This window comes from Microtus oregoni, unplaced genomic scaffold, assembly GCF_018167655.1.
Source record: "Microtus oregoni isolate MIOR12 unplaced genomic scaffold, Mior012 000014F_ref0000157, whole genome shotgun sequence".
NCBI lineage: Eukaryota > Metazoa > Chordata > Mammalia > Rodentia > Cricetidae > Microtus > Microtus oregoni.
Window position 1 is genome coordinate 1,692,498 of NW_024543073.1, and position 16,143 is coordinate 1,708,640.

Sequence of the window (16,143 nt, forward strand, 5' to 3'; positions counted from 1 at the left end):
ATCAGTGAGAAATCTGTCTCAAAGAAATTAGGCAGAGAATGGTAAGTAGAGCAATCAGTATACTGTGGCGTATGCACAAGTGTGCAGTGGAACACACATCTTGATACACACATAAACACATGCATAACCCCCCCCACCACCACACACACACACACACACACAGAGGCAGGGCGGAGCTTGAGCCTGGAGTTAAGTTAATAAAATCCTTTGAAAAGATTCCACCGACAACGATGGAGCTGTTTTTCAGTGTTTTTTTTTTTTTTTTTTTTTATATCCAAAGACTGTCCACCTTATTATTTCTGCATGTTACTCGGCCCCCCTGATTTGTTTTGAAGCGCCGTTTGGCTTCGCATATGCGGTGCTCAGCTGAATCATCAAGGACCTAATGAGTTCAGCTCTCAGAATGCCCTGGCAGCTGCAAAACAGCCCTCTGCTCATGTTGCTTGCACAAACACGCGAGTTGTGTTCCCACAGTGGGATCCAGGACTCCTAAGGTCCTGCAGCTTTTTTATCCCGTCAAACACACGATGCTGATAGGGGAAGGGGGTGGCGTCCTAAGAGTCAGAATTTCCGAGAGCAGAGTAGACACAGTTTGAAAGGAGCTGGTAAAGCAAGCAATTATTTGTGGTGGGAGAGGTTATGGGCAATGAGCAGATGTCTGTAGATACTACAAAGGAAAAGAAACACCACTGAAGAGCAGATTCCGCAGAAAAACTTTAAAGGGGAATTTTAAGTGATGTTTGGGAAACACCTTGGTGGAATTGAGTATTTTGGGTAGCTAGTCTGAAAGGGAACAAGTCAGGATGACGTCTCTGCTCAAAAACCCTTATTTTTTCCATTTATCCTGTCATTCTTAAAAATGTGTAGAAAACACCTACTAGATTTTAAAAAATATGCTTCCTTGAGTCTTCTCACCAGTCACAAACGCACACCACCACACACACACACTCACACACTCACACGCATGCCTGCAGCACTTTGGAGATCAAATGCCATTTGTTAACAACTAGAGGTCATGGACTTTAGAAGCAAAGACAAAACAATTCACCGACTGCAGAAAACCGAATTCACAGAGCAGCCTCCCAGGGTGAAGCTGGAAAACACATGCACACCAGGGTGTTTGAGTTGGCTTTTTCTGGCCTTGCTGATGGAGGGAGACATCTTGCCGACATATTCCATCACTTCTGATGAAAGCGACTTTGAATGGCATTGTGTGTTTTCTTTATGTCATTCTATGGGGACATTTTTCTTGTTTCAAGGAGCATGAATTAGACATATTTCTATTTATGGCAAGTACAGATCATCTGTGTTTGAAATTACAATGTCATTTCCAGATTCCTTCCTTCTTTCTGTACTCTCCGATCAGACTCTATTATGGTCGTGTTTTCACTACTGATTTCCCATATCTTTGCTAGTGGAGGCTTTGGGATCATGTTCATAACAAAAAGCTATAAAAAATAATCTCTTCAACTTTCAGATCAACTGTAAAGATGTTATCCTATAGTTGTTTTGGTCAGATCTTGTTGTAATTTCAATCAAATTTTTATTCTCTTTGGAAACCATGTACCTCAAAATTGAGATCCAATCATTTGATCCTTGAGAAGTAAATTAATGAAAATTTCAGAGACAAAGCATTGATATTGTCCAGTTTTTTTATATATGACAAGACAGGAAGGAACTTATTCTGGGACTCATCAATTCACTGTACACTTTAACTATTACTTTCATTTTAAATGTCATCATTTCAAACTTTAGATTGAAAGTAATGTTAATTATGAGCTCTGCTGCTACATTGAATAAATATACATAAGAAGTTATCAAAGGAGAATAATATCATTATAAAGCATCTTCTTTGCCACCACTTACTTGATGCTCACTTGCCTTGGCCTCAGAGTTTGCCAGGTAGAAAATTCCATTAGCTGTTATATATTCCCATCTGGATATGACTAGAGCAGCATTGCTGGGCCAGATGCTCAGGCCCTGACTTTCTTATTTAAGAAGTGAGCTCATAGGCCACAGTGACTCTTCTTGGAACTGGGAATGTGAGGGAAGGAGGGTGTGGCCTCCACCAGACTCCAGTGTCGCTGAAGTAGCTCAAAGTTTTCTACCTTCATTCAACTTTGTTTTCCAGTCACATCTCAAATATTCCAAAACTATACAGGGTTAAAACTTGCACGGGCCAGTTGAGTGTTGTTCTCAAGTGGGTTATATTTTCATCTTTATTAATCTGACCTATTACTCTAACCATTCTGGAAATAAAGACAGTCTAGAGTTCGTTACAGCAAGTCCCCAACTGGACCCAAGGAGACCCATCTTGGCATCCCCTGTTTGCTGTTGATACATTCAGCTTAGACTCATCTCTTAATTTCTCTGAGATTCAGTTTCAAATACACAAAAAGAAAGTTATAGCTATTACCCTTTTCAGCCAATAACTTAATATGTTATTTCTATGAAAAACATTATTTTGGAACCCCCCAAAAAAACCCAGACCTGGGAACTATGTATCTCTTTCACTCATTTATTGCCTTGCACATTAAATTTTATCCAAAAGCGGGAAATGAACAAAAAATGATTTAATTTACAAATGATAACCTTCGATATCAACCACCCCATCTTTCTCATCTGCTCTTAACTGGGACACACGTAACTATGGTCCTGCCTAAAAAGGAGCAGACGCCTTGCTTTCTTTTCTCTATAAACATAGGTTTCCGTGAAGTGCTTCCAGCAACTTGGTCTGAGCTCTGTTGCCATGGCTACTTTCCCATACCAGCCTCCTCAACATCCCTCTCAACCAGCTGTCACTAAAGTACAGTTTCCTCCTCAAACTGCCCTCTGCGGACACAGAACTACACAAACCAATTCTTGGTCATGAGAAGGCACTTTCTTCCAAAGATGGCCCTGAGTTACTGGTCACTCTGTTTTTTTTTTTTTCTTCTGGTTTTAGGGAAAAATCTTAGTCAATGTGAATGGGTGACTGATGCTTTATATTGTGGACTCCCATGGAAATACAGGGACTATTCTTGACTACTGATGCTCTCGCTCATTCACATGGTGCTGATGAGAATGGTATTGGCAGGACTTTTGATGAGTTTAGTAGACTGAAAAGGAGGAATGGCATGCAGCACATGGTGTAGTGATTGTTAGAAAAAGACTTCTCAAGGGTACATGTGAGATTAGCATTCTCTTTAAACATCTATCTCTATACTTACTCACTTCCGGTTACTTTCAATATCTTCCTTATCTGGACTCCCAAGCCTTTCAGACTGTTATGTTTCGTTTTATGATTTTTGTTTGTTTGTTTTTCCCTTTTGTTGAGATAAGCACCATTTTGCCTTACTTCTAGAACATAAAGTTCCAAGCAAATCTACTCTAATAAACTAAGCATTGAGCTAAAAGTTATGAGACACTGCTTTTTTACTCCCTTAAATCAAAAAGACATATTGCAAACTACTTTTTTAAAAAACAACAAAAGAAAGTCATCTCCTGTGCCACAGGCTCCATGGTGTCTCAGAAAACATACAAGGGACAGATTTAAAATTACGTTGAGCAAAGCGCCCGTAAATTCAAAGGACAGGAAAAACAATGCAGCACCCACCCTCAGGCATTCCAGGCGATGTGTAGAATAGACAGGCCCAAGGATATCGAGTGCTCAAGTGGCCTTTAGGAGAGAACCCCGCTCCCCAAATGATAATGTACTGAATAAAGAAATCCTTCAAACAAGTAAAATTGATGCTGACCCCTCCAAAGAAACCATGTGTTTCCCATTTTGTCTAAAAAGGGGATTCTTTGAATGTAGATCAATTCTTCTACCTGTGTAGACGTAGTGATGAAGAAACAACAGGCCACACAGATATACTTTTTAAACAGTAAGAGGGATACAAAACCATGGAGATTTGGTTCTTGAAATTTGGGTGGGACCCGAGATTCACAAGCTCACTTGATGATGCTCACTTGCCTTGGACTAGGCATCCTCTGATCTCTGAGCCACAGCTGGCGTACAGTCCTGGGTAGGAGTTTTCAGATCCTTATATCTCTTCAACAGTTGTTTTCAGTTATGGATAACTTTGACTCCACAGGGTTTTGGCAGTGTCTAGAGATAATGTTGATTGTGAAAACTCACAGAAGGCCACTAGTGTTGTGTGCAGTGGGCCATAGATATTGCTAGGCACCTTTCGGCATGAGTCCTCGTGACAAAATTGCCTTTAGTGCCATGGCTGAGAAAACACACTGTAGAGGTGATATTTTGTGTATGTCTCATGCAAAAAAAAAGTACTAAGTTGAAACTGTTCAAAACATCAAAACCATCGAAGAAAGGTTAAGCGCATGTACTCAAAGCTTGGAGCAGAGGCCAAGCACTGTGCAAAATGACCTCCCAGTATCTAAAAGAGGATGTGGGGATGGTGGCCAGCTGTGCTCCATCTCCCTTGAGGAATAAAGAGGAAATGTACATAAAAGGATGTATCCTGGCCGTCTACTCTTTGTCTACTTCCTTCATGCCAGCCAGGAAGATCGCTTTGTGATCTTGCGACCATATTTGTCCCGTGTCTCTTACTATGCTCAGAGACCCTTCCAAATCCTGGGTAGAAATTTTCTGCTCACTGCCAAGTCCCATCTCCCCCTTACCTTAGGACATTAACAAATCTTGCTTTGCTAGCATGGAACGACTGCCAGTGCATCTCCAGCCACAGCTGGCACCCTGCCCTCTGCAACACATTATCTCTCAGACTATAAACATGTTACTGCCCATCTGTGTGAGAGGTACCGCACCAGATTTTTATGAAGGATAAAAAGAGGAGTAAAACTGTCCTCAGTTTTAAGACTTTCCTAGTCCAGGGGGAACATCTCCTGCAGATAATAATATAAATAGTATTTAATAGTTATATTGGTAGGAAGTTTCTTCAAAAATCAAAGAAGAGGTTTTAGAAGATAAAGGGAGGCTATATAGATAAATCTACAAATGGAAAGAATGGTTGATTTCATCTGGAAATGTTTTCTCTAAATTAACTTAGATTCCTGTGTATCAAATAAGCGCGTACTAGTGTTAATATAATTTGAAGGTTATGGGTCAGAGCAACCTGGATTTCGAGTGTATTTATGGAAGAAGTTTAGAGTGGATAAGGCTAAGAGATTGGATATGTTACCTGTCCTCCATCTTTAGAATAGACAAGTTTCCAGAATCTGTGTGATTGAATCTAGTTTTGAGAATTGAACGTTAATCATCTCTGAACATGCCTTAGAATGTGCTATTATTGTATAAGATGATGTTCTTTGATAAGGGTTGTTGGTTTTATTCAGGACAGGGATATTGAAACTTGTAAGTCTGTTCTTCCAAACTAGGACCAAATGAAGTAGTATCCTCCATCTAAACTTGTGATTTCAGAACCTCTGTATGTGGTCACACTTCTTATAAACTTTTCTTATATCTGGATCACAGAGAAAGAGATAAACTCTCATTGTATATATAATGTGCACAGGGCATGGACTACTGAGAATATTATAGCTCATTTAATACAAAATGTTTGTGGGTTTACCACCATCAACACAGTTGCAAGGAAGCTTTTTTGTATAAGTAGAAACTTCCATCAACTGCTCATTTCTTGAGGAGACAGAGAAGTTATCTCAGGTCTGCCTAGGAAGGCGTCCCTGAGTGGAAATAGTCCCCTGAAGATCACCCAGAGGAAAGGAACCCTTCAGATGCAAAAGAAAAGGCACTTTCCTTTCAGAAGGAGACAGGAGAAAGGTCTAGCTGGAAAGGCTTAAATGCAACTGCCTGCATCTTCAGAATTTGCAGCAGGGAAAGGGAGCTGTTTAAAGTCACTGTTGGTCATATTGTACTGGAGGGATCGCTTCTGGGAAAGCATCTTCGAACTAACTCTTTACTCATTTTTAATCTTTGTCATTCCCACTGAATCCTGAAATTTTACTACTGGGAATGGTATAGATTTTAATTTCCAAACATTTTAAAAACCCATCCTTTTGGTGCTCAATATAACATCCTACCAGAACCCTCCTTGAGTTCTCATCTTCTGGGGTTTCAATCGTTCTTTCTCATAAGAGCACAGCTTTCCGTGGTTCTTTTAAGAATGCCTTCCAGGACCCAAATGTGATGCTTTCTCTCTCCGCCTTGTGTAACTTGACTTTCTTTCCCCTCTCAGTTATTCTAGGCTTCTGCACTTCTTTCAACGTTGATGTGAAAAATTCAATGAGTTTCAGTGGCCCAGTGGAGGACATGTTTGGATACACCGTTCAACAATACGAAAATGAAGAAGGAAAATGGTAAGCGAACAGGCTCTGTTGTTGTCCAGTTCTTTCACACACACACACACAAAAAATGGAAAATATTTGCAGCTTGTTTTATGAATGGAACATTAACTGAATGACTCGTTTGTGCTAGGAATGTATTCTAGTGGGTTGGTGATGGAAGCTGACATGAAGTTACAGAACAGCCTTCCTTGGAATTTTAGAGGAAGTGGTTGCTTATTTCTGCTGTTTCGCTACTAGACTGACCTCAAGAAAGTTTCGTATTTCAGTATGTATTCAGCCACTATGTTGCTTTGACAAGCGTTCCTGGATTGTTCCTGTTTTTGAGTTACTTGGATGCTTGACTGAAATTCGTGAAGAAGGACACAATAGGAGATGGGATGCCCAGAGACAGTTACTCTTACTTTAGTTGGTGGTGGCTTAGTTTTTTTGGTATTTGAGTGATATTCTAAGTGTTGTCTAAGGATAACCATAAACTATACTGGATTGCTGACACACTTTTAATACTGTGAACCTTTGGTTAAGCCCATTTTAGAACAAAATTTAGAGTATATTTAATTTTTAACCACTTCACAAAATGAATAGGAGAGACCATTTGCTTTGCATCCTACCTGACTGATGTCAAAAACTTTATGAGTTAGTTAATATTTCTTTGTTTCTCAACCTTAAGAGCCCATTATTTTCCTAGCAAAAGAGACTTGTATCAAATAGGAGAACAGTGATGTGCCAGTCCACAATTATTATTTCACAGAAGAAAATGTGTATTTTGATTTCTCTTTTAGACTTTTAAAGTTTGATTGTAATCCCCTAAAGACTGCCAAAACTAATAATTTGAGTTCTCAAATTTTCCAAGTGTGAATATTGTATTTTAGATGTATATTACCACTTATGAGACATTGAGCAAGATTGCTCTGGAGTTTCCCATCCTCTGCCCACTTTTCCTGTTCCTGTACTACCTACAATCCTGTGCTCTGTTGAGGGTTAAGTACAGTCATCCTTTTAAACAGCAGACAACCATTTATGCTCAACCCATGGGGAAAAACAGCAAGTGCACTGGTTATCCAGGCTTCTTTTTGATTATGCAGAAAACACATCCAAATGTCAATTTTACCTATCACTAATAGATACATAAATTTAAAGGAAACTGTAGTAAGCATCAACCTTTGCAGAGTTAAAACACCTACTTAAATGTCAGGCGAAAACTGACAAAATATTTTATAAAATTTCTTTTCAATTTTGTTATAATATTTTGTTTACTCTTTCATATGAGAGGTAACTGCAAGTTTCTTCCCCCATGTAGAATTGACTCCCTGATTTAAGGGAATATTGCCATCAGAAGTTTTTTATTAGTATTTTCCTTACGATTTTGGAACCATCTGACCTCTTTAGGCTCTCACATTTTTTAATTAAATTTTTTCATTTATTTTACAACCTGACTCCAGTTTCCCCTTTCTTCTCTCCTCCCATCTCTCCCCCAACCTCTCCTCTGCCCTAGCCCATCCACTCCTCCTCTGTTAATGTTCAGAAAGGGGCAGGCCTCCCATGGGTGTCAACAAAGCATGGCATATCAAGTTAAGGTAGGACTTTAAGATCTCATCCCCTACTATAAGGGTTTCGTCCCATGAATTCTCCAGTCCCTGTTCTTCATGGAACCAAAAGGCCAAGGATTAAGAGACGAAGTCAGTTCCAAGTGAGACTTTGAAGCTATGATGCATCTCATTCCCAGAAACAACCTGCCTTTGCAGAGGCAAAGAGCTACATAGTAAAGAGACAGAAAAGGGGATTACAGAGATTAACTAGAAAACCAGAGTTGCAAAACAAATGTTGCTAATTGTATGTCTGATTGAAGTTGCACTGAAATGGACTTTAAGCACACTGATAATTCTAGAGACATTTGTGAGACAATAATAAGGGCTCAACCTTTTCTTAGTTCTGAGACCATGCCCTTACAGATTTTGCTTTACACATTAAATGTTGCTTAGTTTTCTTTACAAATGGTTTTGAAAATGGTAAGACTTTTTCTTTAGTGATAACATATATATGGATCTGTCAAGCAGCAAATATGTCCGACATATACAGCAGTGTTCTAATTCTGTAGGAAATGAAATATTAAAGAAATATAGAAGTTTATAATCTAAAGGGTATATAGAAAACAATTAAGAACTAACAATTTTGCCAAGCAGTGTGGGACACACTGGGAGCTCCTTGAGAGTTCAGGACAAAAATAAACGTGGTTCCTCACTTGTGATCTGAGTCTTGAAAGGTGACTTGTCTGTGGATAAGAGAAAAGGTCACCCCAAGCTGGGGATCCACAGGAGACAAGGTAGACCTTCAAGGACAAGGAACAGATCTTAGAACCAAAACCAGTGCGCGGAGAGACCCCTGGAGGCTGTTTCATTAAATATAATTTAGGAAATTAACATAGATCTGACTGGATTGCCTACAAATTAGGAAATCTGCCTGCAAGCCAGAACCCAATTTAGTCCTTAAAAGATGAGACTTTGTAGGGTCTGGTTGGACAGCCTAGAATCCTAGCATTTGAGACACAGGGATGGGAAGATAAGGAGTTCAGGGTCATTCTTCATTACATAGGGAATTCAAGGCCCATCTGATATACTTGAAATATGGTTTCAAAACAAAATCAAAAGAAACTAATAAAAAATAAATAAAACAATCCAAAAAGAGAGAGGATGCCCAAGACTATGCTATGACTGGAATCCAATAAATGGATTCCCAAATAGATCAAATAGATGAGTATTAAGTTTTGATATAGCTTTAGAAATGGAAAATGAAGGCAATAAAGGATAAGATATATTTCAAAATCTGTATTGGACTATTGGGAAACAGGAAGTCATTGACAGAGACATGTTTATGTACATACATGTAAAAATCAATCTTAGGAAGTTGATGAGTTTATTTTTAAACAGTTTGAGTTCAAGATGGTGTCTAGATAGTTATAAACTTTAAAGTGGGATGCTGATAGGTAGAGAAGCTAACAGTAGAAAAGCTGATGATTGGCTTTAGGGCCTACCCTTATAGACAGTATCCTGCCCTGTACTGACATGTGGCCACATACATAGCAAGCACTCAATGATTTTGTACTGGCTAAACAGCTAAACCTTGTGTAACACATTCTTACCATCCATGAAGCACAACTACATACAAATAAATAAAGAGTGGTTCTCCTAGAAGAATGTGTTGACAGAGGTTTCTGTCCAGCCCTGTCTCACAGTCATTCAGTCCCAAAGAAGCACACAGAGGTCTACATTAATTATATACTGGTTGGCCTATGAGCTCAGGCTTCTTATTAACTCTTGTAACTCACATTAACCCATAATTCTTGTCTATGTTAGCCATGTGGCTTGGTACCTTTTATCAGTGAGGTGTTCTCATCTTGTTTCCTCTGTGTCTGGATGACAACTGCAAACTCAGCCTTTTCCTCGTCCCAGAATTCTCCTGTTCTCATCAGCCCACCTATATTTCCTGCCTGGCTACTGGCCAATCAGCCTTTTATGAAAATACAAGTAACAAATCTTTACAGGGTACAAGACCATTGTCCCACAACAGTAATGGAACTGCATCAAGCAGGGCTAGAATTGTACCTTAAGCCTCTCTGTGCCTTCCCCTTTACTAGAAATATCTTAAAAAGTCAGTTTTGATGATTGCTATTTTTGTTGTTAGCACCAGAATTTATATGTCAGTACGTATATGGGGGCTTGTGAGCATTTTGGATGTATATGGGTATCAGCTGCCTCTATCTATTTAAACACCCTACATTTCTAAAGATATTTATGGTAAAGTAAAAAGACTGAAACAACCAAAAGGGTATGGATAACTGAATTTACAAATAAGAAAACTTCCATCCCAGAATTCCTGATCTGTAATGGGTGGCACAGTAGCCAGCTGTGACTCTAAAGAGACCCAGGCACTGGTGATGGAGAAAGATGTTTGGATATTCTGCAAGTGCTTATAAAATCAGAGAGAACACAGGTTTATACTGGAGAACGCACTATGGAATACCTGATGTGCTTTGAGAAACGTGGATTCTGTTGTTTTAATTTTATTTAGGGTGAACATCTCCATAACTCTTTACTGCCCGTATTTTAGAAACTTGTCCAATTTAGGTTAAGCACACACAACACACAACCCATTCTAACTCATCTTACCTCTGTATCATGCCTAAAGAAGGAAGTACTTCTTCTTGGGTCCCTATATGTGTGTCCTCTGTGTTTGAAAAACATTGCTTAAATTCTCTGGGATGAATCAAAATAATACTAAAGCAGCTTTATGTCCCCTTTACCTCTCAGAAGTTTACTGTCAAGTGTAAATTTACTTTATGACTCTTACCGAGAAACCACATGTTTTCTCAGCAACAGAACACATCATACCTCTGATTAAGATCGGTGTTGCTCATCAGAGCTAGCATGAGTTGCAGCATCCAAGGGATTGCAAAGACCTTTGGAAGAATCTAGAAGAGCATGCTTGGCCTAATAGCTTCAGTCTGAAGAAAAGCTGGTAAACAATACACGACCCAGCATAAGCTTTCGGGAAAATGCAAGATGTGGTTTGGGGCTTTCCACTATTCTGTCTTGGTCCTTTATTTCTTCCATGCTGGGCTTTTTAATGACTGTCCAGGCTACCCTGGAGGCATCAATGACTTCACTGGACATGTTCTTCAGCAATAGATATCAGGACAAAGACAGATGGATCCCCCAAACCCAATCCTCAGCTCAAAGTGTATCAAAACTCTGCTGTACTTTGATTCCCCTCCCCAGGACCCTAGACTGTGCTAGGAAAGGGTACTATGACTTATGTGGCTGATGGGCTGTGTCCAGTATGTGTATCTTTTGGATAAAACTTATTCAAGCTCAGAGGAGAAGACGTCCTCAAGTTCTCTTGTAGAGTTTAACACAGTATTCACTTTACATTGTTTATGGTGCCTTTCAAAAATTACATGTCCTCTTACCAAAATTATCTCTTTTTTGGCTCATTTCATTTAAAGCATTCTGCCTTTTTTTCTTTTAAAAATCACTATAATTAATAGGGTCACTGTTCAAGTTTCATTTTTGAGGTCACTGAACAGTTACTCCTTTCATAGAAGAAAGACAGAAACAAAATTGGCTGGGACTGGAGCTGTGACAGTCTGAGAGTGACTTTGGTTGACCCTATCAGACATCAGTGAAGAACTAAGCTAAAAGGGGTGTTCTGGAATACTGTAATTCTGGAAAACCCTCTTCATAGATTTCTCCTGTAGAATGACATCAGACATGACCCACTCCTCAAAGTAATGGAGCAATGGTCACAATAACAAAAATTACAAGTATGAATAACACATTTCATCTCAACTTACTAAGTTTTTATTATGACTGGAACTTTTACATAGAGAAAAGAAATCCTTTTTTAGTTTTAAAGATTCTTGAATTCACTAGGTGTTTCTCTAGAGAACAGTAATGATATCCAAAATATTTTTTTCTCTTCACCTACAGGCAAGATATTTCAATGGTTCTATATAAAATCAAAATTTATGCTGAACATGGTGAAACGTCCCTTTAATCCCAGCCCTCAGGAGGCAGAGAGCTGAGAACTCCATGAGTTTGAGGTCAGCCTGGTCTACATAGCAAGTTCCAGAATAGCCAGGGCTTCAGAATGAGAACGTGTCTCAAATCAGAGACAAAAACAACAAACATATTCATAGAAGCAAAGGTGTAATAAGTCAACTTGACTCAAAATTTTCAATAGTGAAGATCACAGTCCCTTTTATTATTCTCACTTAAATTTCCTTTTTAGAACTTTTTATGATTAATTTATTTTTCCTACCCCAGTTTCCCCTCCCTACCCCCTCTCTTCCCAGTCTCTTCCTCATCCTGTCTCTCCCTCCCTCCCTACCCACTCCTTTCTCCCTTCTCTTCAAAAAAGTGCAGGCCTTCCTTGTATATCAGCCAGCCATGGCATAGCAAGTTAAAGCAAGACTGGGCACCCCTCTCCTATTAACACTGGACAAGGCAACCCAGTGGGATACCAGAAGCAGGTAACAGAGTCAGAGACAGCCCCTGCTCCCTCTGTTAGGAGTCCCACATGAAGACTGAGCAATACAACTATTATATAAATATATGTAGAGGGTCTAGGTTAGTCCCATGCAAGTTCACTGCTTGGCAGTTCAGTCTCTGTGAGCCCCTATTGAGCCCAGGTTAGTTGATTCTGTGGATTTCCTTGTGATGCCTTGACCTCTGGGAATCTCCCCTTCCGTACCCCCCCCACACACACACACACATACAGTATTCCTGAGATCTGCCTACTGTTTGACTGTGGGTCTCTTCATCTGTTTCCATCAGTTACTGGATGGGCCTCTCTGATGACCGCTGGGCCAGGCAATGATCTATGGGTAGAGCACTAAATTCCCTTTTTTATATAATATCTAAAATTGTCACCTGCACTGAGGATATATAAGTAAACAAAAAATTTACTGATACTGGGGTGCTGAGGTTCGATTAGAGAAGGAGGCACACAGAACAAATAAATAATTTTTGAAAGAGGAAAGTTATACTTTATGACAGAATGTGGTCTGTACTGCCAGACAAAAATGATAACGGGATTGAGACATGGGATTGCTGGAATTCCACAACCCCATTGATGATACTTTCCTTAGATCTTGTTATTTTTATGTAGCCTGGGGAAAAATGAGGCTGACTCAGGCTTAGAGTGGTAAGGTGTGCGTGATTCAAGAAGAGCATGTGGCTGCCCGAGGAGACAGTCCCCAGGAAAGTAAATAACCATTTTACCTGCTGTATCCTGCTGCTGCCTTCTCTACCATTTATCTCCACTGCCAAACTTCCTGTCTCAATCGTCAGCTACCAGGTTCCACCGCTTCCTGAATTCACATAGCTTGATCTTCATTTTCCCCGGAATTCATAGTTTTCCTTGGCTATAATTGCTGCAACCGTTCAGCATCCAGCTCTTTCTATTTGCTATGGACTCTTAGCCCACCTGCTCCAGTGCACACTGGAAGTCGACTCCTGCTGGGTCCTCGCCACCCAGACCTCCCATCATGTCCTTTCAGGCTCCATTCTCCTGCCCTGGCACATTCCCTGGGCTGTGCACTAGCTCCGTTTCCTTTTCTCTTGTTGTTCACAACTTCTTTGCTAATAACCTGCTTTTCAGGATTCCGTTGTCATTTGTTATGCCACACATACATATTTTTTCCCTTCCAGGGTGACTGTAATTTTACTATGTTAAAGTTAAAGCCTTTCTTTTTTGTTTAAATAGAAAAAGGGGAAATGATGTGGGAGTGATTTCTTATTAATAAAGAAACTGCCTAGACCCATTTGATAGGCCAACCCTTAGGTAGGCGGAGTAAACAGAATGGAATGCTGGGAGAAAGAAGCTGAGTCAGGGAGTCGCCATGGTTCTCCCAATCCAGACAGACGCAGGTTAAGATCATTCCTGGTAAGCCAGCTCGTGGGCTACACAGATTAATAGAAATGGGTTAGATCAATATGTAAAAGCTAGCCAATAAGAAGCTGAAACTAATGGGTCAGGCAGTGTTTAAAAGAATACAGTTTCCGTGTAATTATTTCGGGTAAAGCTAGCAGGGTGGCGGGACACAGCCTGCCGCTCGGTATTTCAACAGGTGACTATTTGTTATTAAATAGCCATTTGAAGTACTCTCCCTGGGGAAGCCTATCTCTCCTGTTCTCAGCATTTCCAATTGCCTACAGTTCTTTTTGTGGGGTTGAGGCCCCATGAGATTTCCCCTTCTGCATGTACATGTCTGCTGTTGTTGCCCTTGTTCAGGTCATATTTAAGCAGCCATATTGGTGAGACTTCACAGATATAGGTTCTGTGACATCTCTAGGAGACACAGTCTCACAGCAAATTTCCTGTTCCTCTGAGATCTTACCACAGGATGTAGTTCTCAGGTTGTGTTAAGGAAACTTCTCTTTGCATCAGAGACAATTACAGTGAACCACAGCTGGTCAAAATGCCGAGTTCAGAAGCCCAGTCCGAAGTAACACAGGACAGCTCAACCCCTGCACCCAAGGCCTAGGGAGCACTCTGGAGGTAGGGAAAGAAAGGTTGTAAAAGCCAGGGGAACAGGAAAGGTCTTTCCTGTTTTCATTTATTGTTGCAGGATAACCAATCACCCCACTACTTCCTGACTTAAAGAATCATTGATTTAATAATCCTCAAGATTTTGAGGTTTATGATTATTCTTCTGCCCCTTGAGTTCATTCATTTGACTTCAGTCAGTTAGCACCTCAACCAAATGCAGATGGTGCAAGATTGCTTAACTCCTGTGTGAACAGTGTCAGTAAGCCTGTGGCACCACAGACAAAAAGAAAGGGGTCCAGAACATCAGGCGAGAGTGGAAACTCTGAGCTTACAGTCCCTTTATTTCCAGGAGGTTGGCTAAAAATCAAGGAGATGCGGCTATGCTAGTAAATTTGAACTTACCTTTTCAACAAAGCCTCAGGTGTTTAAAGCAAATGAAATGTATTATGTGAGATGCCTATGTCTTTTTTCAGTTGTGTCTTATATAGTTCAAGGAGGCTTCAAACTCACTACGTGCCTGGAAATGGCCTCGAACTTGCGATTTCTCATTCTTTCTGCTGATAACTCCCAGGTACCAGGACACACCCCCATACCTAGTTAGATTCCTCTTTTCTTTCATTTATGCGCCTGAGTGTATGTCAGTGTGTGTGCTACTGCCTGCAGAGGACAGAACAGGGAGTGGAATCTTCAAGAGCTTGAGTTCCTGGCAGTTGACAACCACCAGATGTGTGTTATGGACATTTTAACCATCTGGAACGACAGCAAGTGACACAATCACTGAGCCATCTCTCCAGCCCCATTTTTAATAAGCATTAACTTATCCAGCTTCATGATAAATAGCTTCAATAAGGGTACACTAATTTCTCTAACCTGTTTTTAACCATCAATTTATGCAGCCATTTTGCATAAAACAAAATACTGTAAAAGAAACTAATCTTAGAATCTTCGGTATAACAAGTTGTGCTTTTCCACACCCTCTTTTAGATCAATGTGTTACATAGATCTCAATTGCTATTAATCTGAAATAAAGATACAGCAACTGAAATATCTGATGTTTAGGTAGCTCATAATGAGCTTGATGCTCTTCTAAGCCTTTTGCGTATCTCAGCTCTGTTGACCTTTGCGATGATGATCGTGTGAGATAAGGATCTGCCATCATTTTGGACATGAAGAAATTAGGACGCAAGCAGGGTAACTGACTTATCTTAAACCAGAAAGCTAGTAAACACTGCAGCCACAGTTTGAACACCCAAAGCCTATCACTAAGGCACATTCTGTCTTCTACAGAGAGAATTTGATTATTTGGGGTATGGAAAGCACTTAGGACAGTGTCTGGCACATGGCATAAACTCAATAATTGTTGGCTGTTATCAGTGCTACCATAATGAGTTTAGTAATTTGGTTTCATCTCCTTTAAATTAGACCAGTTTTTCACGTAAATTAGCTAGAGTTTCTCTTTGAATTAGGTCACAGAGAAATTTTCATCCTATTGTATACACTCATTAACGTCTGTAAAACAAGGTTTTACAGACTGTGCCTACAATAATCTATTACTTTTGCTGTTATCCTTATTTCTTAATTTTCCCTTAGTATTGCCTTTGTGTATCAAGCTTTTTTCTTTTCTTAGACCATTTTGAATGATGGTTTCCTAGAAGAACTGTAGCTTAAAAGTAATACTCTCGTGGGTCTTTGTGTCAATCAGAGATTGTTCAGTCAGTACATCATACTATAAGTTTAAGGAATTCTGCTTAATAGCTTGATATTTATAATTTATAACTTTCTTTATATTAATACAAGCCCTTACAAAGAATTTATAGAATGTGATTTTCATCC

At 39.8% G+C, this 16,143-nt stretch overlaps 1 protein-coding gene across 1 annotated transcript in view; it reads left to right on the top strand.

The window, feature by feature from the left end:
* Itga1 (integrin subunit alpha 1) overlaps positions 1 to 16,143 on the top strand; it is a 146,499-nt gene that overhangs the window by 43,416 nt on the left and 86,940 nt on the right. The window contains exon 2 of the mRNA XM_041663215.1: positions 6,156 to 6,276. Coding sequence (XP_041519149.1) covers positions 6,156 to 6,276 — 121 coding nt within the window. The remainder of the gene's footprint in view (positions 1 to 6,155; positions 6,277 to 16,143) is intronic.